A 26,565-nucleotide genomic window follows, 5' to 3' on the forward strand; every position below is an offset into this window, starting at 1 on the left:
AATTATAAACGTGGCTGAGCAGTAAAGTCTCCTATCCGGATGTTTGCCTGCAGCTACTGGTTCACGTAAACAATCTGCATACTTTTTAAGTTATGCCTACTCCATTTCAAGGACACTGTTATTATGGACATTGGTCAAGGCAGCAACAAGACTAATCTGCATCTGAAGGGCCGAGCCTGCTGCGTACATTAACATCAGACACTGCAGCAACTCAGTGAAGCTTTGCAGAACATCTCTGATAATCATGAGTTTAAACACAAGCCCAGGACAGGCTGGGGTTACCACTCTGTTGCAAGCTGAAGTGTTACCAAGGTCCTAGCATAGAGGTTATAAACCGTCAGGGGAGCAACAGTCCTCAGTTCTGCAGGGTAGGAGCTAGGAGGAGCAAATATCAGACACCCTGCGGCAGCTCAGGCAACAAAACCAGCTGGGTCCAAAGCACTTAAACTTGCAATGCAACTCTCTTTAAAGAGAACAAAGAGGAGCAGGGAGGAAGGATGACCAGAGAGCCAGCACCACCATTTTCCGTGGTCCCCAAATGTCTTGTAAAACCCTTCAAGATACACTCTGGCATATTCCCATTCTTTGAGCAGACTCCTTTCTAAAACTTCTATTTACTTCTTTTTTTAACCTGGAGACTGAAGCCCTCTCCTTAAAACCAAGAACTATCGTAACTTCGGAAGACTATTTTTTGCACTGCACACCAAGCATCAGGGCTCACCTGGAGGTAGATTGCTGCCTCTTGGTAGTTCATTTCCCAGTTGTGTTGGGCAGAGCTCTGCTTTGCACAGCAGTCCCCTGCAGCAGGGCTGGATGCATCATTTATAATGTCGTAGCTACCACCATCTGTAGCAGTACAAAAAGAGAAAAAGAGAAAAATTGGTTTGCAATTAAGTGAGTAGAGACTGACTGGGGAGAATACAAAATAGCAAGGTGGTAGGACAAGATATAAGCATCAAGACATGGCAGAGAAGCCAAGAAAACTGGCAGTTTGTACACGGAGTAACAGACTGTTCCAACAGGAAATTTTAAAAGACACACCAGGACTCAGCACTCCGACATCGGAATGCTCCTAGAAAATCATCAAAAAACTTATTTAATGCAATAAGTGGTTCTCCTGGCACAGGAGAATATAGAATTGCTTGAGTTGGAAGTGATGCTTAAAGGCTCCTCCCTTGGCCAACACCTCTGCAATGCACAGGTCACTCACAGCTCCACCAGCTGCTCAGCGCCCCGTCCAGCTTGGCCTTAGGTGTCTGCAGGAACAGAGCATCCACCACCCCTCCAGGCAGCCTGTGCCAGTACCAAATCACCTTCACTGTAGAAGACTTTCCTAATATCCAATCTAAATCACAGAATAGCCAGGGTTGGAAGGGACCTCAAGGATACAAATCTCCAGCCCCCCTGCCACACGCAGGGCCACCAACCTCCCCATTTCATAGCAGCCCAGGCTGCCCAGGGCCCCATCCAACCCGGCCTTGAACACCTCCAGGGATGGACGGGGCATCCACAGCCTCTCTGGGCAGCTGTTCCAGCACCTCACCACTCTCATAGTAAAGAACTTCCCCCTGACACCTAACCTAAATCTTCCCTCCCTCAACTTAAAACCATTTCCCCTTGTCCTGCTGTCATCTACCCTTTCCAAGAGTTGACTCCGCTCCTATTTGTAGGCTCCCTTTAGGTACTGAAAGACTGCAATGAGGTCACCCCACAAAATTCTCCAGAATCTACCCTCTTCTACTTAAAAAACATTTCCCTTTCTCCCATCACAACAAACTCTGCTAGTCTGTCGTCTCCTTTCTTACAGCTCCTTTAGATATTGAAGGCCGCTCTGAGGTATCCCCAGAGCCTTCTCTTGCCCAGGCTGCACAGCCCCTGCTCTCTCAGCCTGTCCTTGCAGAGAGGTGTTCCATCCCTTGGAGCATTTTAGTGGCCCCTCTCCGGCCGTGCTCCAACAGCTCCATGTCTGTCCTGCACTGAGCACTCCCTGTCTGGACACAGCACTGCAGGTGAGGTCTCACAGCACACAGCAGAGGGGCAGATCCCCTCCCTCGCCCTGCTGGCCACACTGCTTTGGATGCAGCCCAGCATACGGTTGGTTTCTGGGCTACAAGGACGCAGTGCTGGCTCATGTCCAGCTGCCATCCACCGGTACCCCCAGGTCCTTTTCGGCAGGGCTGTGCTCCATCCTTTTGTCCCCCAGCGTGCGTTGGTAGTGGGGGTTGCCTCAACCCTGGTGCAACACCTTGCGCTTGGCTTTGTTGAAGATCCCGTCCCTTGGGTGTGGAGTGTACCACACAGTTTGGTGTCATCTGCAAACTGCTGAGAGTGCACTCGATGCCACTGTCAACGTCATTAATGAAGATTTGGAAGGGCACTGGTCCCAGCACTGACCCCTGAGGGACATCACTCATCACTGATCTCCATCCCGACATTGAGCCATGACACTATGACCACTACGAGCACAACTCCCTGGGTATGCTCTCACAACCAGTTCCTCATCCATCAAAGAGTTCACCCATCAAATCCATGTTTCCCATTTGGAGAGAAGGATGTTAGTGGGGGACCACGTCAAAGGCCTTACTGAAGTCCTGACAGATAAGACCAGCAGCTCTTCCCTTGTCCACTAACAGTTACACCACCATAAAACCCATTAAGTTGGCAAGGCAGGACCTGATCTGTGCTGTCACATTCACAAAATACAACCAGCAGCCAAACTAGAAATAAGCTAACAGAGGTCTCTGGGGATGTGCAACCCGCTAAGTAGACATGAGCTTGCAAGAGAAACGCTGGTTTTTTGCATATAAGAGGTCCAGTGAAGAAGGGAGCAGAGGACTACAGACAACACGGGAAACCAGTCTAAGAACAAAAGCTGTATGGTACGCTAACAGCAGTGGCACGGTATTTTCAGAAGAACATCCCATTTTGTCAGAGCTCTCCACAGTCGTTAAACAATGCATCTTTGCACCCTCCTTTTGGTGTAAAAGAGTACCGATATCCTTCCGATGAAAGAAAAAAAAAAAGTCAAAAAATGGATTTTGCTGATCTCAGATTTATTTTAAATTGTTTAAGAGATGCATAAAGTAATGCTTTATTAAACATTTGCACAAGACTTCCAAAAATTCCATTTTAAATATACAATTCAATTGCAAAAAAGCAACTGCCAAGCATGTACACTGAGTGCCCTTCCCAGGAAAGCTAAGCAGGGCACCTGTATAAACTCCACAATACTTGATAGTGTTGTGTTCTACAGCCTCAGTGCTATTAAGACACATGAAAACGAAGCCAAAAAATGTTACAGTCATCATGTATCATGCAAAAAGATAGCATCATTTTGTTTCTTCTTCCGGGAAGGGAACTTTTATTTTGCAGCTCTGGGGCTCTATGTGAAGGGCTGCCCCTGCACTCAGGTCCCCAGACCTGACAGCTCCCAGTCCACACAGAGTCTTGCTCTTAGGCACTCCTATCCTCCATAGTCTCCTGTTGCCAAAGAGGAAACGTCTCAAATTATCTTGACATTATCTTGACAATGCAAAAAGTGCTGATTTCCCCCTTTTATAAGCACAGGAACTGTGTTTGTGTTAGGAAAGTAGAGAAAAGTGACAGAAAGATTCTTTTCCTCTCTTATGAAGGCATGTTGAGGATTTGCTGCACCTCTTTTCTATGATAAAACAATCCTTGCTAAACCAGGAGATTCAGGTTTTCTAGAAAGCCCTCAGGAGTTACAAGAGTCTGACCCAAACCTACATGCACATCAGTAGAAATAGCACTGCTTGCCCTGCAAGGTCGGGAAGTCCCATGCCAAAGCACAGCTGCCTCTCCCACCCACATCGCACAAAGCTCCCTCCTACCTGAGCCGTGAGAGCAGATGCTGACACTCCCACAGCATTAAGCCTGCTTCTCTTCCTCGCTTCTCCATTCTCTAAAACACCACTGCAAGCCTGAAAGTTCCAATGCAGCCCACTGCTGCCCAACGTCCCCAGGCTTTGCTGGGCGACATGTGCCAGCCCAGCCTCCTCCCAGTGTACCAAAGCCATCTGTGCCAGCCGTAGCACTACTGGCACAGCTCTAAAGCATGACACCACAGCTCCTGAGCTGCCCGCTCCAAACGGCCTGGGCTGCCTGGTGGAGCTGCAGGAGCAGAGCCCAGGGCCCTGCACAGCTCCTCGGAACAATGAGCACCTGGAGGAATCCAGCACCTTCTGCGATTTGAGAGGTATCGAGTCAACAACACCTTGGCTACACCAGCTCTTCCAGATAAAAGGGACGTGCAAACCAGGCTACCAGCTGTGCCACTGTGTTACTAGAACACGTTCAAGTGTTAAGGACATCAGAGCAAATCTACAAAGTTGTGCAGTACTGAACAAAATGCCGGGATGCTGCACCTACCAAAAGGTGCCAAGCTACCTCCAATTTTCAAATAATTCTTTCAGAGACAAAGCTGGCTTTGTAAAGGACTAACTCAAGGAAAAGCTGTACCATAAGAAAGAAGAAAAAAGAAAAAGAGGATATCCCTTTGTGTTTCACATACAGAAGACTCACAGCTAACACAGAAGGGATGGCCCAGCAAGATCAAGTTTGTAAATACTAAACAGCTCTCAGAGATAGAAGCCACAAACAAACAAACAAACAAACAAACAAACAAGTTCTAGAAACCAAGACATCCTCCTCATGTCTACACCAGCAGCATTTTGCAGGCACAGAGAACAAACAGCATATTGGCAAAGCATTCCAGTGCAGAGCTGCATTTTGAGGATCAGCTCCTTCCCCCATCAGGTACCAGAAGGCTGCTCAGTATCCCCGAGGCAAGAACATAATCTGGGCAACAAATAATAAAAAATAATAATAAATTCGAAGATCATCTCTGACTGTTTACTTGGCAGCCCTCCAGCTAGCTAATTTCCTCAGCTGCTCCCATGATAACAATGACACAGACTAATACAACCCCTGCTCCGTGCTGCAGGACATCCCCAGCAGTTTTACCATTAGTACTGAGTCAATGAGATGGGAGAATCTCTCCACGGGGCTCCCACAGTCCTTGGGGTAGATGGCAGGCTTGGAAGCCGTGGCACAGGAGCGCTGTGAGCAGGAGGTAAGGCAGAGTCGAGACTCCTCTGTCTCAAAGCCAGTCTTCACTTCTGGGACAGCATTTTCCTCTGCTCTCTGCAGAACTACACGCGCTCTGCCCTCCCTTTGAAGGTGGCTCACATCTCAGTTGCTGTGCAGTGCTTCCCCGCTGCTGTCCTAGAGGAGGATGTTTGAATGTTCTGCTGCTGGACAAAGGGATTTTAAGTGTGAGTGCAGCTGTAAAGCAGGTTTTGCACACCAAGCTCTCTTATTTTGGCACGTAGCAGGATTTGCTCACCAGAGAGCATGAGGAACTAATGGGAAAAGAGTCAGAGTGCTGACACCACTGACTCGTCATAGCAAGACTTCTCCCTTACCTCCCTCCACAAAAAAAAAAGAAAATAGAGGTTGGTGAAGTTCACGGTGTGAGGGGCATGACAGCAAGCAAATGGAGCTGCTCACAGATGGCAGAGCTTCCTTCCACACTCGTGCAACTTTTCCCTGGTGCTCCCTGAGATGGGAAAGAGGGAGGGGAAAAAAGAAAGGCAGAAAAAAAAAAAAAAAAAGAAAAAGAAAAAGCAAAACCAGCTGGCTGCTTACACAAGGCATCCGGAATGACACTGCCGGGACTCCAACATTTCCATTCAGTGCAGTGGAGCATGCTCCTGTGTAAATAGTTTCCATATGTCATCATTACAATAAAAAATAAAAAACAAAAAGAAAGGAAGAGCGAGCATAAACTCTCCAGAGCCCAAACCTTTCCCTTCACAAAACAAATTCCCTACTTAGGGGAACTAAATGCTCTCCGGGCAAACAAATTTCTCTCATTCGGAGGGAGGAGGGGGGCGGGCTCCTGCAGCAGTTTTGGGAGCAGAGAGCAGGGCCAAGGAGGGGATGGGGAAGAGAGCATGCTCACAGGAAGCAGGGAGAAGCCAACCTTCCCAGCCAGCCTATTTTAAGCTAAGCTGAAGACAATTAGCATTTTCAGTGTTTGATCTTTGGTGCTTGCATTTGTTTTACTAAACGAAATAATTTAAAGATCCAACTGGTTAACCTCCTACCAGCTAGCTAGCTACAGGCTAGCTCTTACATTTGCCTCCGAGCTTCCTCAGTTTGGTTCTCATTAGCCTGCTTTGCAGATGTTCTGCTTTCCAGATCCAAGAGGCTGTTCACAGTGTTTCAATGAAGCAGCTTTAGATGGCTCCAGTTAGAATCCAGAGCCATGCATCTTCACCTGACTTAAGAGGGCCTTCTCTTAGAAGGTTGAGGAAGGTCTTGGTGCTGCTGCTGGCTGCCATGCTGTCTACACAGCGCTGTTTCAGTAAGCACACCCTGTTGGCAGAGAGCTGCAAACTGCATGGAAGGCAGGGCAAGTAATGTCATTCAGCAAAACTGTTCCTATAACTAAATACGCCATTCATACTGCTGACATACCCCATACACTCATTGTAGGACAGCAAAATGCAATCTGCTAGTGTGAGGAGCTGCATTCACTAGAAGCATTTCCCTTGGCAAGCAAACAAAGAAGTGCAGAGGATTTGAGAATTAGGAGGCAGGACATCTTCATTCACACTGCCTTGAGAGTCCCTGACAAGTGTGTACATCACTGCTCTGTCAAGGAGCACACTTTTAGAGATCTTTCCTGGGGACAGCAGCATCCCCCAGTTGGAGCTGGACACCGATCCAGAAGTGCCTGCTGACCAAGGCTCTTGGAGCTAGGCATGTTTCCAAAGTGTGCTGCACAAGTCCACAGAATTGTGCAACTCAGGCTCAGTGTGCGAGCATCGCCCTTGCTGGGTCTGATCCCTGTGCAAGCACCAAGAGCAAAAGCAGCCCACGCTGCAGTTTCTCAATGATTGCTGCACTTCACCATTTAACTAGTGTCTTCTCATTTCAAGCACTGCATTTCTCAGTACCATACCACCTCAATCTCTGTTACCATCTGTCTGGACTGCATACCCATTATTACCCAAACTTTGCTAGACACAGGTTCATGCTTTCAGTTTAAGGGAAACATAACCAGGAATCCAGCAATGCTGTACTTGCACCATGGAAGATGGCAGATCCCAGCAGCACCAAAGCTGTCCTGGGGATCCAGCACTGGGACTGGTTGCAGCATCAGATTGCCATGCTGGTTCTCAGCTCCTGAGAGCATGAACCAACAGTACAGAAATAGGATGGCAAAGAGTCTTTGGTACCTCCAAAGACTCTCAGAAGCAATCCTCTCCAGGATAGCTCTTCATCAGCTGAACCATGTGGCTCACATACTACAGAAGATGCAACTTCATGAAAACATGAAAAAAAGATGGCAACCCTTCCTCAACACAAGGCCTTCAGTCCCAAAGCCCAGATTTGAAACAGCACACAAGGGAGGCAAACCCCAAAAGCAGCAATGTCCAGGACGTAGGCAGATCCTAAAGGTGTCCAGTCTGTTAGCACTGCATCAGCACTAACGATAGCATTTCCTCTTCCAAGTGTCTACAACGCCACATAGCTTCACCTCCAGCTGATTCACTGTTTCACTCCCCACCAATGCAGTCAATAAGAAACTGCTCCTTTTATTCAGGTGCTGAGGCATGAACACACATTTGTTTCTTCAAGGCCAGGCTCGCCAACCTGGGAGAAAGAAAGCTGGAAGCTGCCTAGAACGCACAGCTGATTTAGCTCCTAGCCATGCATCTCAGAGGTGAGAGACACTGCTGTCAGTGCTTGGCTGCCACTTCATCTCTGTGCCAGTTGAAGCATCCCACGACAAATCCTTTAGACCCAAAATATCCCACTACCCATCTTGTTTTCAGGAGATGCTATGGGAAGGAGTTTAACAGCCATGAGGAGGAAGCCTAAAAACAATTTACCAGCATGAGTAAAACAGGGCATCTCCAACAGAGCACAGAAACAGCACGCTGCTGAACACCTCAAGTCAGCAGAACTGAGTCAGAACGCAGCAGCAGCCTCGGGTTCTTTGTCTTGCTGAATTCTCACAGCGCTCGCTGGCTGTGAGCCTCAACAAACAAAGCTGCTCCAGCTTCCCAGGTAACACACACAAGCTTTCAGAACACGCATGTTGCCTCTTCCTGTTAGTGCTAGAAGACAATTGCAGGTTCCTGTCCTTCCATTTGAGGAGGCAGTGAGTTCCTGCAGCACACACACCAGCTCACTTCGTGCTGCCATCCGCCACACTGCAGGGAGCTGAATCCGCACGAACGACGAGCAGATGCCCCTCAGCACGGTAAGCCACTTTTTGTACATTATTGCCTCTTATCAACTGTGCTGCCTATCTTCTTATATGGAATACAATTTAAACTCCGGGCTGTTTACAGGACCGCCATATTCTCGCTAACATCTGCACCACGAACACTTAAAAACACCAATGCACAAGCTAAACTCAGTGACAGAAGAGCCAAAGCATCCCAGGGAACTGCTTTGTTCCAGCAGGCGCCGTGCTTCCAGACAGCTCTTGCTCTCAGACAGCAAAGCCAGCACTGAGGTAACAGCCTGCTCTGCGCTCACTAACCGCTGAGCTGCGAGGATTCACACAAACGTTTCCTTCCTGCTCCTCCCTGCTGGGGACAATGGGACATTCCTAAGTAAAATCAAAGAAAATAAACAGTTATAGGCTTCAAAGAAAACAGGGATGAGAGCAATTCATAGACTTCATGGAAAGGTCCACACGCTCCCACAAGGGAGCCAGAACCAGGCACCTGCACAGTGTGAGTGCACATAACAGAGGAGGCTCTGCTTCTTTTAACAAAGCTAGAATTGCAGTGCTGGATCCAAAGCATTTATAATCAGCAAGAGTCACAGAAGAGGAAGGCCGCATTAGGAAAACATCGTTAAGAATTACAGCCTCAGCTTCTGCATTCAGCCAAATTGCTGCCTGCTTCACACACTTTGTGATCTTACCTCCGTACCACAAGGAGAAGCCAAAGTCACAACAGAAGAATCTCCTACAGCCTCACATTACCCAACTCTTAGCAAGGGACGTGCCCTATGATCCTGCCAGCCCAACCACTTTACAGCAACCAGGGCTTTAGAAATACAGAGATAAGATTATTCTGTAACTGAAATTAAATAAGTGAGCTGTTGAAACAGCTCACTTTGAATGGATAAAAAAACCTACCAAACCAAACACACTACAGTTTTTGTTGAATCCAACTAAAAAAGAGACAAGCTGTGCCCAAAGCTCTGACTTGGGAGAAAGGCCAGACATGAAATGTATGCACATTTTTATAACCCATAATTTTATAAGGAAGTAACAGAAAATGAAAGAGACAACATCAGAATCCCTCAGATAAAGGTTTGTGTTGTTTTTTTTTTTAAACACACCCTGTTACATGAATGCATTTCCTCTTTTTGTTCCAAAAAGGGGAAATGAATGCCTCATCATTTTAACATGTTAAAACGTTAACGTTCAACACGATGCTTTAGTATCAACACAACGTCAGCATTTTAAAAACATGCTCCTTATCTTGACTTCCCAAAGCAGAGCCTTTGGATTTTCCTGATGCAGTTTGGAAAGATGTTCGATAGAGCTGCAACCCGGCCAGGTCCGCCTTCCAGCTACAGCTGCCTGCAGCTCCCTGGGAAAGCTGCAACATCAGCAGCAGGAAGCAAAGAGGAAGTGCTTTGCTTCCCTGAGAAAGCAGCAAGAATCTCAGCAACAAACCTGCATGGCTATAGCTCTCAGGGTCCTTGCAAATTAGCAGAGCTCCCCACCACACAACACCAACTCGCACTCGTAACATTCTGCAGAGCTCAGCCCAGGGCAATCTGGGCCAGTTTCTTTGCAGAGGACAAGCGCCCTGCAATGAAGCTCTCTCAACTACTGCAGAGAGGCAGCTGCCTAAATGATGGCCCTCCACCTCCATTGGTCTCTGCAGCCCAAGTACGTGTTGCATCTTGGTGCCAGCCCTGGAGCACAACTCGGATGCAGATGGCCAACGCAACGGTAACTGGACACGTGTCGTGCTGGCCTGCAGACACAGCTATAGCAAGAGAACAAGTAAAATTCAATAATTCCATGGCAATATTCTTCTGTCCTTCTGCTGCACACTGTGACCAAAAAAAAGTGATTTACAAAGCCCAGCAGAGTTTGTGGTGTTGATGGGACTCTGCTACACCAGTTCTTTTGAAATACAGCACTGCCACATTGAAACCTCAATGTCCCAGCCAGGCAAAAGCAGGCTGCCAACAGCAGAGGAAGATGCTCATTAAAGAAAGGGGAAAACCCCAACCTCCAGTGCTGTGTAACTACTCTCTTCAATATTTTTTAAAAAGGAAAGATTCCTGCATATTTGATGGACACTGCTACTGGCAGGCACTAGAAAGGTCACAGGTTGGAGAAGAAAGAAGGAATTAAACCATCAGTTTGGCAGGTTCAAGCCAGAAGTCAGAGGGCTGTCCCCAGATCGGTCCTTACATCAGGTCTGACCTCATATGGAGCTGAAACACATCATTTTGATTACAAAAGTTACCAGCACTGTAGATCCCCTGAGTCCTCCAGCATGGTTCCAAACCCTGCTGTCAGACACCTGCCCAAACCTCTCCAGCTTCAGCCAGCAGGCAGGCATTGGTCCTGCCCCATCTCACAGCCTCCCGCTCAGGGCACTGCTCTGCTCAGCCCTCAGATGAGCTGGAATGAGGGCACTGTAAGCATGCCAAGCATTAACACACATCCATTATTGCAGCCAGCACAGATGGAAGCATTACCCCCCCACCCCCCATGACTGTTACTTATTTGAAAAATGCAGGAATACATGTGCCCCTAAGAAAGCATCAGCTGAAAATGCTATGCTACTGCCAAGACAAGTATCTTGTCACCTCACAAATAAATAAATGCATGACTTTGGGTTCATATGATGCTCTTGCTCATAAGCCCACACCGATTGACACAGAAAACTGCCCTTTAATTCCAGGTTTTAGAAGAGCTACTGCTGGCTTCCCATTATTTTGCTTGGAAATCCTGTCTGGCTGGCTGACCAGCAGTCACTGTCCTGTTGATCTCCTTTTGGGGCTGGAAGAAAGACACTGTCTTAGCAGCAGTCAGACTGTCATTCCCAAAGGCTGAAGAAAAATAAATAAATAAATAAAAATCTGCTGATACTTAAATGCTGAACTTCAGAATCAGCTAGCACTCAGCGTTTTGAAGCCTCTCCTTCCACAGCTATAAGAGATAAGGCCCTGTCACTAATCTTGTATTTAAAAGGAAGGGCCTCAGCCTTGGTCACTTTCTTCCCCCTTCCCAACCCAAATGCCAACATTCTCTGTACTAAGTTGCTCAGCAGCATTTTCTCAATTCATCAGGACCAACTTGTTTGCACCTGCCAGCAGATCAGAACAAAGCAAAGCATTCAATACTACTCAAGAGTGACAGGGCAGATCCAAGAGAGTTTCAGCAAACGCTCCTCTACTCAATCACATTTCCAGTGCTTCTGGTTTGCTCAGCGCCTTGCACAGACAGCAGTCCCATCTGTGCCAGGAAAAACAAGCAGCTGTGGAGCCAACAGCAGCATTTTCCTGTTTCAGCGGTGACTCACCAGCAGTGAGCTATGCAACCAGCTGGGTATGCAGCCAGTGTTGCAGGAACATTGCACATGGGGACAGATTATGCCCCAGCCCTTGTGCCTCTAAGCAAGCTCTGATCACTCCTCATCCAGCGTGACCATCCCACGGCGAGGAGGAGACAGGCTGTGGAAATGCTGGTAAGGCTTCTGCCTTTGGAGCCCCAGCGCCGCAGGCTGACAGCCTGTCACTCCACCTGTATCTGATCACACTGTGAGACACACGACCACTCACTAGTGCAGTTTGACCCTGGAGAGGTTTTAGCATTCCCATCAGCAGGATGGATCACCGAGTCTTAATGCTACAGGCACTTGTTTGTTTAGCTACCAAGAGGAGGAACACATCTGCATAGCCAGTGAAATCCTTCAGAGGCCTGCACTGCTCCTGCATACAAACCTTCCCAAACTCATTGAAGATAGTGCAAGTGTTCTCAAAAATACGGTTATAGTTGGAATAAAATGCAGGTGACCAGGCATTCCCAGCTGACAACATCTACGCACACGTGTGAGAGGCAGTCACAGAGAGCTGCTAACCCAATCAGCCCCCCAGCATCAGAAAACTTAACAGTGCATGGACGCTCATCCTCGATTTCATTTTGTGGGAGCACAAAAAGCAAAGCCTTTCCTTGCAAGCCAGACTGAGATCAGAAGAGCAGCACTGCATACTCCAGGCTATGACTCAATGTCAGCAGACCCCCCAGTACCCTGCATACCTTTTGCAGGCACTGCAGTGTTGCAGCAGAGCAGAGCTGAGCTGAGCTGAGCAGAGCAGAGCTGAGCAGAGCAGAGCTGAGCAGAGCTGAGCAGAGCTGAGCTGAGCAGTGCAGTGCAGTGCAGAGCAGAGCTGAGCAGTGCAGAGCTGAGCAGTGCAGTGCAGAGCTGAGCAGAGCAGAGCTGAGCTGAGCTGAGCTGAGCTGAGCAATGCAGAGCTGAGCTGAGCAGAGCAGTGCAGAGCTGCGCAGAGCAGTGCAGAGCTGCGCAGAGCAGAGCTGAGCAGAGCAGTGCAGAGCAGAGCAGTGCAGTGCAGAGCAGAGCAGTGCAGAGCAGAGCAGTGCAGAGCTGAGCAGAGCAGTGCAGAGCAGAGCTGAGCACTGCAGAGCAGAGCAGTGCAGAGCTGAGCAGAGCAGTGCAGAGCTGAGCAGAGCAGTGCAGAGCAGAGCAGTACAGTGCAGTGCAGAGCTGAGCTGAGCAGTGCAGAGCTGAGCTGAGCAGTGCAGAGCAGAGCAGAGCAGTGCAGAGCAGAGCTGAGCAGAGCAGAGCTGAGCAGAGCAGAGCAGAGCAGAGCAGAGCTGAGCAGAGCAGAGCTGAGCAGAGCAGAGCAGAGCTGAGCAGAGCAGAGCTGAGCAGAGCAGAGCAGAGCTGAGCAGAGCTGAGCAGAGCAGTGCGGAGCTGAGCAGAGCAGAGCTGAGCAGAGCTGAGCAGTGCAGAGCTGAGCTGAGCAGTGCAGAGCAGAGCAGTGCAGAGCTGAGCAGAGCTGAGCAGTGCAGAGCTGAGCTGAGCAGTGCAGAGCTGAGCTGAGCAGTGCAGAGCTGAGCTGAGCAGTGCAGAGCAGAGCAGAGCAGTGCAGAGTAGAGCTGAGCAGAGCAGAGCTGAGCAGAGCAGAGCAGAGCAGAGCAGAGCTGAGCTGAGCAGAGCAGAGCTGAGCAGAGCAGTGCGGAGCTGAGCACAGCCCCTGCCCTCCTTGCCCCCAGCCCAGCCAACAGCACAGGAGCCCAGCTTCCTACTGCATTGCTCCAAGCAGCAGATGGCTGAAATCCTAAAGCTGCTCCGGCTGTTCTCTGTAAAGAAAGCAGCCTGTAAAAATCAGGCTATGTCTCAGTATGCAAGAGTAATTTTGCTAGAGACAGAGGGAGAGCCCTGTGCGGTCCAGACCAAAAGCTAGAGACACTGGAGGGGAGAGAAAGACCTATCAAATTCACCACACTTTTCCCAGCTTAAGGATCAGAAATGGAGCGTTCTGGCTCATAAATTCTACTTCCAGCAAATTCGAGCTTAAATCCCCTGAAGGCAATAAGGAAAAGGCAATCAACAACAACTCTAACCACTTCACAGATGCTCCTGTTTAGTTTTTACAGCACTTCTTACAGCATTCAAATGGGTGAAATGGGATTTCAACGCAGGGGGGCTGACAGCAGAAGGCAGGATTCCTCAGTGAAGATTCCAAGGGCAAAGGAAGTTCTGAGACGCATCGTATCGGTTATGATGAGTGAACTCAGCGTGCTCTGCCTTGGCTCATTTTAATCTGGCAGTAAGAAAGCTTGGCTAAACTGAATATCCTGCAACTACAGGGCCTTAAAAATCCACAGGAGCCACAAAAATGAGAGGAAAAGCGAACAAACTGATGCGTTCCCTGGGAAGCCATGAGAAAACTAATCGCTGTTTGTCTCCAACTGTTGTTCCGCTTCCTGAGCCAAATGTTTCCAAGTCAGCTGCAGCGGCTGAGGAGTGACCGGATAGAGCTGGAAAGCAGTCGATTGAAAATTGCAGCTCAGACACTCTCAGACTCCTTAACATCTTTTATAGATCCAGGACCACCTGTCTGAAAAGCACAGGGCTGTATGCACACATCTCTGGCTAACGCAGTCCTTTGAGGGAGGAAACGCACAGCCTCACCTGATCCGTGCTCACAGCTGGGGGGTGAGAGCAGCGTGCTGGGGAAGAGATGTGCGAAGGGATCGGCTGCTTCCTCTAAGCAGCAAGGTCATCTGCACAGAGCACGAAGAAGCTTCCAGAACCCTCACTATCCTCTAGCCTCCTCACAAATTTACGGGCACGAAAGACGATATCCATCGCCAGAGCACTAGTGATGACAATGGAGAAGGAACCATTTGACTCTGGGATAATGCAACGCTAACCCAAGTCAGCCTTACCTTGTATATGCTTTTACTCACTCAGATTTGAACAGCGTGGGGTATTCAAGACTAAATCACTATGACTTTTTACAGCAAGAAAGAGTCAACAGTGCAGGGATTCTGTTTGACAGAGCATCCTACTGTGAAACACACAATGTCTGCGTTGTGCAAACCGATCTCCTGCAGGGCTACGAAAACAAGGCAGGCTTCGAAAAAATACACTCTGATTGCAGCCCACAATGCTTCCTGGTACTTTGCTCACAGTTTCTCTTCTCCAGGTGCCACGTTTTCAGAGTTATGTTGAAAATCTGATAAAAATGCTTTTGTGATGTCTGGACAACACGGACTGCTGTTCCTCTCGAATCACAGATATCAGCTCTACCCTCTCATTACTGCAAGTATTTAAGTGCAGCCAAGGCAGTCCTGCCTTAAAACATGAATTCTCAGTATAAATGAGATTCCAGAGGATGATGTACTTGGAGCTTCACAGCAGAAACGCATTTTCCACTACTTCTAACATGATATTGAAGGAAGCCCAACGTATCCTAAAAAGCAACATTTGCCTCCTTCCTCTGAGTTCCTCGGAGCTCATCACCGAGGGAAATGAATTGTAGAGGAAAAATTGACTGAAGGGGAAAACAATAATCTTCTTATGTTTTGGGTCTTCGTTTCCCTTTCCAAGATTTTCACCCCTTGCTCATATCAGACGCAGTTTTGCTTTGCTTGCTTAAAGCATTCATTACAACCCATCTAGGCCAGGCAAGGATTAGAGAAGCACTGGCAGGAGCTGCAAAAATGCAAGGTTGTTAGGTTGGAGAAGAGACTTTCAGAGGCATAAAGAACAATTCAGCATGGAACTTGCACTTCAGAGAAAACAATTCCCCGTATATAAATTTTAAGCAGGTACATAATAAGAAAAGCAAAATCATTCACAGAATTGCAAACCAGATGCTATTGACAATAAAATAATTTTGCCCACCTGCCCATTCCCACACAACGGTGCACCTACACTTTGCAGGTGAGGCAGGTTAACCACAGCAGTATTAAGTAGTGTCTCTTAAGGACTAGATTCAACGCAGAGCCAGGTCGCTTCAGGAGACAAGATCCCAGCCTGCGTCCTGGCTGTGCTTCACCTCAAGTGCCACAGAGAAAATGCTGATACTGGAACTAATTGAAGGCAAATTAGTAAAACTAGGAGCCACGATGGGAGAGAATATCCTGTGTAGCATTCAAGAAAGCAACCAGATAATCTAAAGTCTGTCAGAGATCTCGGGGTCTGCAAGGCCGAGGCAAGCATTTGCTTTTTCACTCATCCCCTATTTCTTCCCAAGTTAGCTACAGCATTTCCACAGCATAACTAGTGCCCAAGTCCATGCAAACACCTTCTAAGTACTCTCTTGAATTCAAAGATCAAAAGCCAGATGATCAAAGATCCCAGACGATTACTTAAGTCTGCTAGATAGCATTTAAAGCACCTATTTTTCTTCAAAAGAAGCAAAGTCAGAATGCTTTCACAACAGCTACAGTGGTTCCTCACAAAGTGCTACTACAGGTTTGTGTGATCACAGCATTTTCCCAAAAAACAGGTATTTATTCAATTTCTAGTGACTTGTCCATTCCTGCAGCCCAGGAAAAAACAAACAAACAAAAAATCCACCCACTTGCAATGTCCCTCCTCCACTCTCTGCACTAAAGGAAGCAAGAGGAGGAGGAAGGTAACAGGGCCCTGCTGACCAGATAAGTTGCAGACTTTGAGGACAGACTTGTTTTCCTTCTACTGCTGATAGAATCATATTCTAGAAACAGATCCTGCAGAGAAGTCCATCACTGTAGGTTGTACTGATCACTGACAACATGGAAATCCGGGCTGCACAATTGTCTCAAAAGAACATTAGCCGTCCATTAGCTGTCCAGGACGCTGTGCCACTCCCGGAGGCATGCATTTACCTGGTTTATTAAATGGTTTATTCAAAAGAAGGATGAGTTTGTTGTATACAATTCCAAATTCACACTGTAATTTGTGTTCAAAAATATCACAAGAGTTTCCATCAGTCAATCAGAACAGCTTTGCCAGGTGCCTCTCGGCACATTCCATCAAGGAACAGGCAGAAGCAAGCCAAGACAGACCCTCCTCCGGCAGCCCCAGAGAGCCAGCAGGCCCTGCACTCTGATGCTCTGCTCCACGAGAGGCAAGCAGCAGTCACAGAGGTGACTCACCTCATCCAAACCCAGCCCCTCCATCCCCTCTCGAAAGAGGTGTGCTCTCTTTATGCACTTTGGGCTGCCTTCTGCTCCTCAGCAGTGCACAGATGGGAGGCACATTTACCAACAGCCCCATCATTTCTACACAAAAGGTCAGACTGAATCCATTCTTCCTGAAAATTTACTCTTTGGGCAGCAGGAACAAACAGCTCACCTCACCATTCAAAGTTATAAACGCCTTTTTTCCAGCAATGCTTGTAGAAAACATGACACTTTGCTGCTGTTTGCTCCCCCCACTTCTTCACTCACATGCAGTAATTCCTTTTTACCTCAATAGCAGATGCAGTTGCTTTCATATAAGAATCCAGAATTTAAAGACGATGACATCTATTGCCATTATCCTTTGTGTAGGAGAAACAGAAAATATCATTGTTCCCTGCACAACACTGTAAGCTGTACTTTGTGCACTAAACACACTTGAGGCGACAGCAATTTCCATGCAGGAGGCAAAGGAGAATTTTATATCTGATCTAATACGGGATAAATCAATGAATACTCATTTATTTCTTACGCTTCCCATCAGCTCAAGGAGAGGCACTGTCCTAGGCAGGCTATCCATGCTGCGTTTGTACAGGAAAAACATACCTCACACTTCGAGAACTCTGAACACTTCCTTGGAGTTCCGGGAAGGACCAGAAATCACCCGGCCCAGGCTGCTGCTCAGCAGGTACAGTGCACTCAGCAGGTACAGTGCACGGCTATGGGCAAGGTCATACAACAGCATCTTGTTTCTGCTTTCTGTAAAATCCATTCATGACAAGCATTGGGAAGCTTAATTACAGCACACAGAGTATTCAGATTCTCAGATAAGTTATACTAAGGAAGGGCAGATTTGTATTAATTAGTGTATGCTACGGATTCAAGGGATGAAAGCTCTTCTCTCTGTCTCCTCCAGTTGCTGGAGCTTGTATGAAAAATTACCCAGCATCACAGTCCTCCACACTGCATTCAGAGAACCTTCTGCAATGCAGTAACCATACTTCTCTGGCTCAGCCTGAATTCCAGTTGGCTCTGTAGGACTCTGACCTTCCAGGGCAGTTGAAAGCAGGAGTTCCCTGCAGATACGTATTTCAGCACAATTTGAGGAAGGCAGAGCTTTAATATTCCTCCCCACGCAAGTATTTTGTTCCATTATGAGCTAAAAGCTGCATGATTAGGGAGATTAATTTTTGCAGCTGGACATTTTCTTTAAGAATGACATTTTCCACATAGTTTTCTCATTTAGCTCCTTTATTCCAATCCCAAAGCAATCACTTACCCAGTACAGACCTCTCCTGCAAGATTCTGAAAGAAACATACTCTTGCTCTTCAGTCTTTTCTTTTTTACATCAGCAACAAGTTTGTTTTCAAAGAACCCTATTGTTACTTGCTTCAACCTTGTAATTTGTCTGCATTTCCAGACAACCAAATCTCAGAGTCTAGAATAGAGATTCATTTGTCAAAGGATCTGGTGGCAAAAGCTGTGTCATGGATCAACTTAAGAATGGCACAAGAAGTTCCTTCAAAAAACAAACAAATGAAAAACACTAGTGAGACCTGAACACACATCTTAGTGAGAGAGGGCTGAGACAGCCTGGAATCCAGGTTAAAGTTTGGAGTGGTGAATGACACAGCAACACAGAACAGGCGTGCAACTTTCAGTTACACTACATCACACTTTGCCTTTCCCTCAGAGTCACCTGGGAAGCTTACAGTGCGTGATTTGCAGCGAATAGCTGCTACCTGGGGATAAACCTGACCAAATGCATTGTGTTTAACCTGCCACCCAGCCCGCAGCAGCCCACAGCCAGGCACAGTAACGGCTGAGCTGATGCTCCAAGTTCTGGCTCAATGTTCTCTGATCAGAGTTTAGGCATAAGAAAAATAAAACAGAAGGAAATAGCCCCTGATTTTCCCTATCCTCTGATTTTCCTCATCCCTCTGGCAAGCTTTACCTCTCCTGAAAACAGGACTTCTCACACACTTCATCCCTCCAAAAGACAAGCCTCTGATAAGAACACAGAAGTGCATGCCATTCCAGTCAGCAGAGCAAGGACACACTGGAATTCCTCACAGCTTCCACGAGACACAACTTCTCTGTGTTGCACAGAACGTTTTCTTCACAAGCAAGGAGGAAAGCTGGACCCCATGTCCCATTTTTAACGAGCCTATTTTGCAAGTGATGGCACTGGTCCACTCATTAGCTTAAGCCTCCCATTTCACAGAGATAAAGATGCCCCTCAAGGTGTTGATGCTAGCCTTTCCATGTCAATTTGTCATTCCATGCCTGCAACACCACTGTCTTCAGAGGGCTCCATATAATCCAGCATCAATTCCATAGAACAGGCTTAATATTTTTCCAGCAAGCTCAACTTTAACAGTGATTAAAAACATATAGTGAAGTAACAGTTCTTCAATATCAGGAGACACCCAGGTTAAGGAATTCCAGGAAATGAGTTCTCAAAAACCACACAGCTATCTTCTAAGAAGCAGAAAATTAGTTCCTCAGCAATTTTCCTGTATTTCAAAGGGAGCAAATTGTGGACTATTTTTACATATTAGTAGGATCATTCCCACACCTGTGCTTCAATACAACCCTGTTGGCTTTAATCAAATGATAAAACCCATGTAACTTCTTTAAAGGGTGGAAGAAAAAGGGACAGAAAAGTGAATAATTCACTATGTTAATACGTTTCCATGTTATTCAGTAGAAAGCCTATAAATACATGACAAAACAGGAACGCAGTCTCTGCTTAAACTAAAACAAGAAGATGTGATGGAGCAGCAGTGCAGAACGGAGCGGTGATTTAGCCACAGATGCGTGCTGTAGGGTTGGGACTGTGACTGTCAGAAACCAGGAACTAGCTCAGGGAGTCAGAAGAGGAGATAACTAAGGGAACTTGTGTGACTTCAAGAGGAAATCAAACCACAGAAATCACAGAGGAGATGGGGAAAAGGGGCACAGCGCAATGAAGAGCTACAGGCCAGGAAACGACGCGTCTGATAGAAATGCTGTGCTTGCAGAAGCAGAGCTTGCACAGGATCACAAGAGCTGTGCAGGTCTGCACACCTGCAACATCAGCTGGGAGTCGAGAGATGTGTCCAACAAAGCTGCTAAAGCACATTCATGAGGTGTCACATCAAACAGGAGCCCACAAACACGCTTCTGTACACGTGATGTCTGCCTCTCACCTGCTGAGGGGTAACAGCTCTAGCAAACGCTCACTGAGGTGAAAGCAGAGCTGCTGAGCGATGGGAGTTTTTGTGTTCCCTCTCCCCAAGGCTGGCTGTGTCCCACTGAACAGCTGGGTTAACAGGGCTGCGTATAAATTGTCTCCAAATGCTCCTGATTCTTTGATAACAACACAACAAGAATTTTAAGGTCTATCAGCACACATCTGTGTCCTTATTGCAGAATTCAGAACGTAAACTATAGATAGGCAAAACAACGGCTGCAAAAGCCAGCTCCTGATGGAAAACAGCAAGTTACATCAGTGCAGCTTCTGCACCTGACATCGCGACGGCACAGCAGCACGGCCAGGAGTAGCTCTGCACCAAACGGGAGAGCTGAGTGTAGCGGCACGGAGTTACAGTGCGGTATGCAGAGGACAGACAGAACGTGCTGGAAAAGGACGGCTGGTCCGCCCCGTCCTGTCCCCTCTGCCGCAGCACAGCTCTGTCCGCACCGAGCTGCACCACAACCGGTGCCGAGCTGCGGCCCGAGGCAGGGCAGCACTGCCGACACGGACATGGAGCCGGGCAAAGGTGAGATAAGGCTGCACGCCTTATTTTAACCGGGCAGTATTGAAATAAGGCAGCACGCCTTACTTTGGCCGGGCAGAAATGAAATAAGGCAGCACGCCTTACTTTGGCCGGGCAGAAATGAAATAAGGCAGCACGCCTTACTTTGGCCGGGCAGAAATGAAATAAGGCAGCACGCCTTACTTTGGCCGGGCAGAAATGAAATAAGGCAGCACGCCTTACTTTGGCCGGGCAGCTCCTCTCGATCCGCGCTGTCCCGCGGGGCCGAGGCGCCGCTCCCACCGTCATCCAGGGTGAGGATGAGCGGAACGTCGTCATCCATGCTGACGGCCATCCCGGCCTCCCCGAAGCTCCTTCCCCCAGCAGGTCGAACGAGGCCTTTTCCAACTCCGCGCACGGCTCGGTTCCGTCAGATCCCTTTCCCGTTCCGGCTCCCATCGGGGCTCTCCCGCAGCCGCCGGAACGCGGAGCCGCGCTCCCCCATCCCCGCACTTCGAGGCTCCGGACGCCGCAGATCGGAGCAGCGCGGTTCCCACGCCCGGCCGCTCACGGGACAGCGCGCTGCCACGAGAACGGGATGGCCGGGCGCGGGGCACGGAGCATGGCAGCGCCGGGCCGGGCGGCACTCACGGAGCTCCCTGCGGCGCTCCGCCCGGCGGCGGCACGGCGTCGCGAAGTCCTTTCCGAGAGGAGCAAAGCACGGTTATGACGGGCCCCGGCAGCGCCGCGTCCCCGCGAGGTCACGGCCGGCCCGCACCTCCCGCAGCCCGCCGGGCTCGAGCCGCTCCGCCGCTCCGCGAGCGGCACTCGAAACCGGGCTGCCCCGGCCCGGCCTGCGCCGCCGATACCGGTACCGCTACGGGCCCCGCCGCCGCGCCGCGCCGCGCCGCGCCGCTCCGTCCCGCCCCTCCGCCCCTCCGCCCCTCGTTGGCCGCCCGGCGGTGCGCCTCCTCCCAGCTCGCCAATCGGCGCTCGGAGCTCCTTACGCCCCGCCCACCACCGGCTTGCCGCGCCCCCCCCCGGCAAAGAGGAGCCGGATTGTTCCCGCCTCCTTCGAGCGTTTCCTCCCGTCAATTGGGCAGCGGGGCTGTTTATCTGGAGAAGAGAGGATGCCGATTGGCTCGAAGTGACGCGTGCGGCATCACGGGCCGAGCCTACGCTTACGGACGGGAACGAAAAGGGCGGGTTCTCGGGAGAGCGGGCTGCTATTGGCTGCGCAGTCTGAGGACGCCCTGCCCCTTCCGCTCAGGGCCGGATGTGAGCGCGGCGGTCACCCGGCAACGGCGGTGGGGTGGAAGTGTCGGCCGGCACCAGAGCATCGGCACGGCCCGCACCGGAACGCCGACAGTCGGGGCTGGCTGTCGGAAAGGCTCTGCAGGAGGATGCGAGGCCCGCTGTGGTGCTGCCGTGTCGCCTTGTCGGGCTGCCGCCCGCGCGGTCACTGCGCGGCTCCTCAGGCGGAACGCGGGCCGCGTCTGCGGCCGGGTGACCGCCCGTACGGCCGTGTGATGGACGGACGTCGGTGTGCGGGGCCGGGCACCGCTGGGCTGGAAGCTGAGCAGTGCCCTAAACGGGAAACTGGTTTACTCCTGAGAGACACAGTGAGAGTCAGGGTTGGGTCAAAGGTAAGGAGAGTGCCTGTGAGCAAAGGGCAGGGTGCCTGTGAGCGCCCTGTGAGTCTGAGCCGGTGCTGAGCTGGCCGCAGCTGGTCACACAGCAGAGCCGAGCCACCATAAACCTATTTCCTTAGATAAGATCTCTTCATTTCAGAGGCTCCGTCCTTCAGTGTCTCCACCACTTCAGCACTGCGCTTTGCATCCTGCTCTCTGATTCAGCAGTTCTCCCAGGCGGTTTCAGGACAGTTGCTTCAGTTCGTTGATTTGCTTCCCAGCATCCACCTGCTGTTAGCGAACGGGGCTCTCGTATGTCAATTCTTAATCCTGCTGTCTCCATCTAGTGTCCAAATCGCACCTCTGCTCCTCTCAGCCCCTTGGAAGAACTGCAGACCTAACAGCCTGTATCGCTGCCCCAGTATACACTGAAGCTTATCGGGCTCACATTCGAGTCAGTGCCCACGGTGCCTCCAAACGATAAGGGACTGTGGGGGAGTTCAAAGAAGCACAAAGGTATTTGGACAAGCACCTCTTGAAATATCCAATTGAGGCTCGTTTCCTGGCTTTGATTGCTCTGGAAAGGCTCGATTCGGCAGCCACATGCAGTTCAACCAGAGTTTGTGATAGCTGGCAGGATCCACACAGGTGTGCAGGGCACCTGCTAGAGGCTCCCCAGTTTGCAGCTGCTGCCTTAGCAGGCTGAATGCTGAACTCTGCACCAAGAAGGCCCAGCTGGCTTTGAAGGAGAATCATAGTGTGCTTGTCCTGGAATGGTTTGTCCTCGATTGGATTTGAGAGAACATTTTTCTAGTGTGGGAGGGGAACCACCAGACTTTCTCTCGCTACCTGCATTCCTTGATGCTTTTTTTAGAGGCACTCCTTTTGAAGACCAAGTTACTCTTTACCACCTGTGGGGCAGAAAGGGAGGAGGGATGGTTTTGCTGAAAAATTTGGAGACATGAGTTGTGCCGAGGCTTGCTGTCAGGGCCAGATCACCCAGCAGCACCCTGCATACAAAACACAGGACCCAGCAAGTTTCCCTTTGATCGTTTATTTGGTTACAATATTGCACTGCTGCAGCAGTACTCATAACCTTCAATATAAATCACGTTTTTTGACACAAAGCATCCAAGTCAGCACTCACAAATCACCAGAAGCTATCGAAATCAGTGGTTGCCAAGGATCACAGAATATCCTGAGTCGAAAGGACAAGGATTATCAGGTCCAACTCCTGACTCCACTCGACAACCCAAAAGAAACCTCAGCTGCCCCTCACGCTTCCTGTCCTCTGGACTCTTCACCCAGTGTCTCCAGGAACCGTGCTGGCACCAGCTGCTCCTGCAGCTCCACCTGGGATCTGCACCCCAGCTTGAGCCATGATGGCCTGGCAGCCAGGCCTTCTCCTGCAGCTGGATGTCTGCTGGAGGAGGTCCTGTCCCTCGCAGCTCTGCTTTCCTGGCCAGACACCACAGCAAAAGGAATTGGACTGGTTACCTCATCTTTTCTGAAGATTGCTGGTAGGTGGACATTGCCGTTGCCACCACAGCCGGACATTGGCACAGCCGGACATCCCGCTCCGCTGCCACAGGGCCACCTCCCGCCCGGCTCGCCATCCTTCCAGCACTGTGATCGCTTCCTTCATCCTCCCCGTTGCCCCACTCGTGGCCTCCATCGGCCACAAGTCCCGGCAGACGTCCTCGCCAGGCGGTCGGTGCCCGGCTCATGTAGGTGAGGGCCGCACACACGCGGAGCGAGCTTTCATTTTACCGCCACGGAGGCTTGGCCTCGCAGCCCCGCCCCGCCGTGCAGCTCCCGGCAAAAGGCCCGCACGCGCTTTTCGGCCTAGCCCGGGGCGGAAGGGCGGCGGTTGCCGCAGGAGAGCCCCGCAGTTCACGCCTTTCTGCCTCGGCGCGGCCCAAAGCGAGGCGAGGGCGATCTGAGGAGGCGTTCGGGCGGCCGAGGGACCGCGAGCATCCTCCGGGAGGAGCGGCCCGGATACCGGCATCCGCGCAGCCCTCGAGATGCTCGTAGACGCCCGGCCGGCCCCGCCGAGCCGTCCCGGAGCTCGCGGCGGCCCGCTCGGCGCGGTCTGGCGGTCGGGCGGCCGGCAGGGGGCCGCTCGCGGGGCCGCAGGGGAGGCCGGGCTGGCGGCGAGGGGCCGGCGGCGGGTTCCAGAGCAGGGTGTGCAGCTTGGCCACGTCCGCTCTCCCCATCCGCAGCGCCCTGGCCGGCTGCCGGCTGCCGAACAGAGACTCGTCGCAGTAGGACGGAGCGCGGCTCCGCGACCTGCGCGGGGAGACAAAGGGGACGGGCGCTGGGAGCGGGACCGGCCGGGATCCGACGGCGGCGGCGCCGACCGCCCCGCCCCGCTCACCTCCACCGGCTGTCCGCCCTTGGCACGCTGCTGCGGCCGGCCGCACTCTCGACCGGGCTCCCGGCGGGCCGCGAAACCGCCGCCATGGGGCGGCGGCTCCGCCCCTTCCGCGCCGGCACGAAGGGGGGGGGGGCCGTGATGGGAACGGGATCGTGATGGGGGGGGGGCTGTTGGAGGGGGTCGGGATGGCAGGTGTAGATCGTGATGGCAGGCGCGGGTTGCGGGCCGTGGCTGCGTCCCGTGAGCTCGCAGCTCGGATCCTCTCGGTCTCGTCGTGGCCCCGGCCGCAGAAGAGGCGTTCCCGGTCCCCGTGACCACCGGTACTGATGTCCATAATCCCTGCTTCTGGCGACAATATTTCGACTTACCTGTGCATGCGCGTGTTGGTGAAGACACCTGATGGTTGTTATTAAGCAGAAGTAAGTTTTCTCATTTGATCGTTAAAGTTATCTGTGACTTTGTAAAAGTCATTAATTGGCAGGCCTGCTGCAGAAGAAATATCCAGAATACTTGCATGGTGCTGACAACCTGTAATTTTCAACATCTCAAAGCACAAAAAGCAAAAAGTAATTTGCTGTTAATTAGTTGTGTTGTATGTATTTGATTAGTGCTCTGCTATTCTGACCACGTGGGCAGCAGGGAAGCAATGATCACTGAAGAAACACGTGGCCCTTCGCTCAGCCAAGCTCACTAAAGCCAAGCTTACAAGGATGCTCATCACATCAACGTGACAGGCCCTGTATGGCCCAGGGAAGTGCTTTGCTTCAGTGTGGAGCTGGGTGGGATCCCCAGGGATATGGCTGGGCTCCCCCTGGGACTCGCAGGAGAACTGTTTGCTCCAAGGAGATGACTGCCCTGGGAAAAAGCTCCAGGAATGTACTTGTGTACCCTCGAGAGACAGTTGTGTGGTTAACAAACGTGCTTGGGTTCCACAAAGAGATGTGTGGATGTCAGGAACGCGTTCGGTTACCACAAAATTACCCTTGGTGAAATGAGGAGATGCGTTTTGTTTTGTTCATGTGAAGAAACCCACGTCTGTGTGCAGCCAGTTCTGCAAGCAGAGTTGGTGGGAACTGATGTGGAAACATCCAGCAATGGCTTTGTCTTGGGAAAAGCTGAGATTTTAACTTGAGTAGTGGAAGTCCCTTGTGACTGATGAGAGAAGTGGCAGGTTAGGAGGGCTGGGATGAAGGTTGCCCATACTGTATCTAACAAAAATCCTTTCCCCACCTATTCAGACTTCAAATGCAACAGTCTGAATCAATATGAACGGGAGATTGTTGATACTGCTTATTCCTGAAGCAGAAAAACAAAGAATGCTGGAAAAAAAAAAAAAAAAAAAGTCTTGTTATTTCACATTGAAATCACTCATTTACACCAGACTCCTGGAATCTCTTTAATAGACCACATAGGGGGAGACCTCATTGCTCTCTATAACTACCTGAAGGGAGGTTGTAATGAGCTGGGGGTCGGCCTCTTCTCTTGTGTAACAGTGATAAGATTAGAGGAAATGGCTTCCAGCTGCGCCAGGGGAGATTCAGGCTGGACATTAGGAAATACAACTTTCCTGAAATTGTGGTCAGGCACTGGAATGGGCTGCACAGGGAGGTGGTGGAGTCAGTGAGAACAGTGATGGGTGGATGGTTGGACTAGATGATCTTGTAGGTCTTTTCCAACCTTGGTGTTTCTGTGATTTCTCTGACAGGAACAGAAGAGTAAATAATGTAGAAGATGCAGAGGCTTCTAAAGGTGCTGTGTGTTTCCATGAGCCCTCTGGTGCCAAGTTTCCAAACTGCAGCTTCTAAAGACCTGAACAGAACAAGTCTTGAAGTATTAAAGTCAGCCACAAGCCTCCAGGTTCTGGGGCTCTTAATGCATCCCTGACGGCTGTCACTAATGATGAAGCCATGAAGGGAAGCGTTGGTGGAGGTACCTTTCCCTGGGGCTGAAAGAAAGTGGGAAGTGGTGAGCACTGCTTACAGGTAGCAGCATGGTGCAGGTGACTGGTGATGCCACCTGAACCCTTGAATATTTCACTGAACAGGACAGCTGATTTCCGACTCCAAACCCAGATATCCTAGATCCATCCCTGCTTC

The 26,565-nt window shown here is 50.2% G+C and overlaps 3 protein-coding genes and 2 long non-coding RNA genes across 5 annotated transcripts in view; 3 read left to right on the forward strand and 2 right to left on the reverse strand.

Moving 5' to 3' along the window:
* TPCN1 (two pore segment channel 1) overlaps window positions 1–20,845 on the reverse strand; it is a 49,052-nt gene extending 28,207 nt beyond the window's left edge. Inside the window, exons 1-2 of the mRNA XM_085238802.1 lie at window positions 20,705–20,845; window positions 722–846 (exon numbers count right to left, since the gene is read on the reverse strand). Of these exons, the coding sequence (XP_085094928.1) occupies window positions 722–846; window positions 20,705–20,816 (237 nt within the window). The 5' untranslated portion in view covers window positions 20,817–20,845. The remainder of the gene's footprint in view (window positions 1–721; window positions 847–20,704) is intronic.
* On the forward strand, window positions 8,038–10,921 carry LOC146543211 (uncharacterized). The gene is made up of 2 exons (XR_014887087.1): window positions 8,038–8,296; window positions 8,388–10,921. It is a non-coding gene; the product is annotated as an uncharacterized LOC146543211 (long non-coding RNA).
* LOC109370390 (uncharacterized) lies at window positions 20,782–24,580 on the forward strand. Its single transcript, XM_085238808.1, has 2 exons — window positions 20,782–22,107; window positions 22,253–24,580. Exon 1 carries the CDS (start codon window positions 20,782–20,784, stop codon window positions 21,610–21,612), a length of 831 nt encoding a protein of 276 aa, XP_085094934.1. The 3' UTR covers window positions 21,613–22,107; window positions 22,253–24,580.
* On the reverse strand, window positions 23,131–24,582 carry RITA1 (RBPJ interacting and tubulin associated 1). Its single transcript, XM_085238809.1, has 2 exons — window positions 24,470–24,582; window positions 23,131–24,381 (listed from the first exon to the last, which is right to left on the reverse strand). Exons 1-2 carry the CDS (start codon window positions 24,553–24,555, stop codon window positions 23,859–23,861), a joined length of 609 nt encoding a protein of 202 aa, XP_085094935.1. The 5' UTR covers window positions 24,556–24,582; the 3' UTR covers window positions 23,131–23,858.
* A 24-nt stretch (window positions 24,583–24,606) lies between these two features.
* LOC109370392 (uncharacterized) lies at window positions 24,607–25,464 on the forward strand. The gene is made up of 2 exons (XR_002120499.2): window positions 24,607–24,888; window positions 25,078–25,464. It is a non-coding gene; the product is annotated as an uncharacterized LOC109370392 (long non-coding RNA).
* Window positions 25,465–26,565: the final 1,101 nt, after the last annotated feature.

The sequence above is a fragment of the Meleagris gallopavo genome, chromosome 17 (genome assembly GCF_905368555.1).
Source record: "Meleagris gallopavo chromosome 17, MGAL_WU_HG_1.1, whole genome shotgun sequence".
NCBI lineage: Eukaryota > Metazoa > Chordata > Aves > Galliformes > Phasianidae > Meleagris > Meleagris gallopavo.

Bases quoted from the DNA above. Each gene is read 5' to 3' on its own strand.
- LOC109370390 (XM_085238808.1), top strand. From the start codon at position 20,782: ATGAGCGGAACGTCGTCATCCATGCTGACGGCCATCCCGGCCTCCCCG.
- RITA1 (XM_085238809.1), bottom strand. From the start codon at position 24,555: ATGGCGGCGGTTTCGCGGCCCGCCGGGAGCCCGGTCGAGAGTGCGGCC. The intron at 24,382-24,469 runs GTGAGCGGGGCG...CTCCCCGCGCAG, and splicing joins AGGGCGGACAGCCGGTGGAG to GTCGCGGAGCCGCGCTCCGT.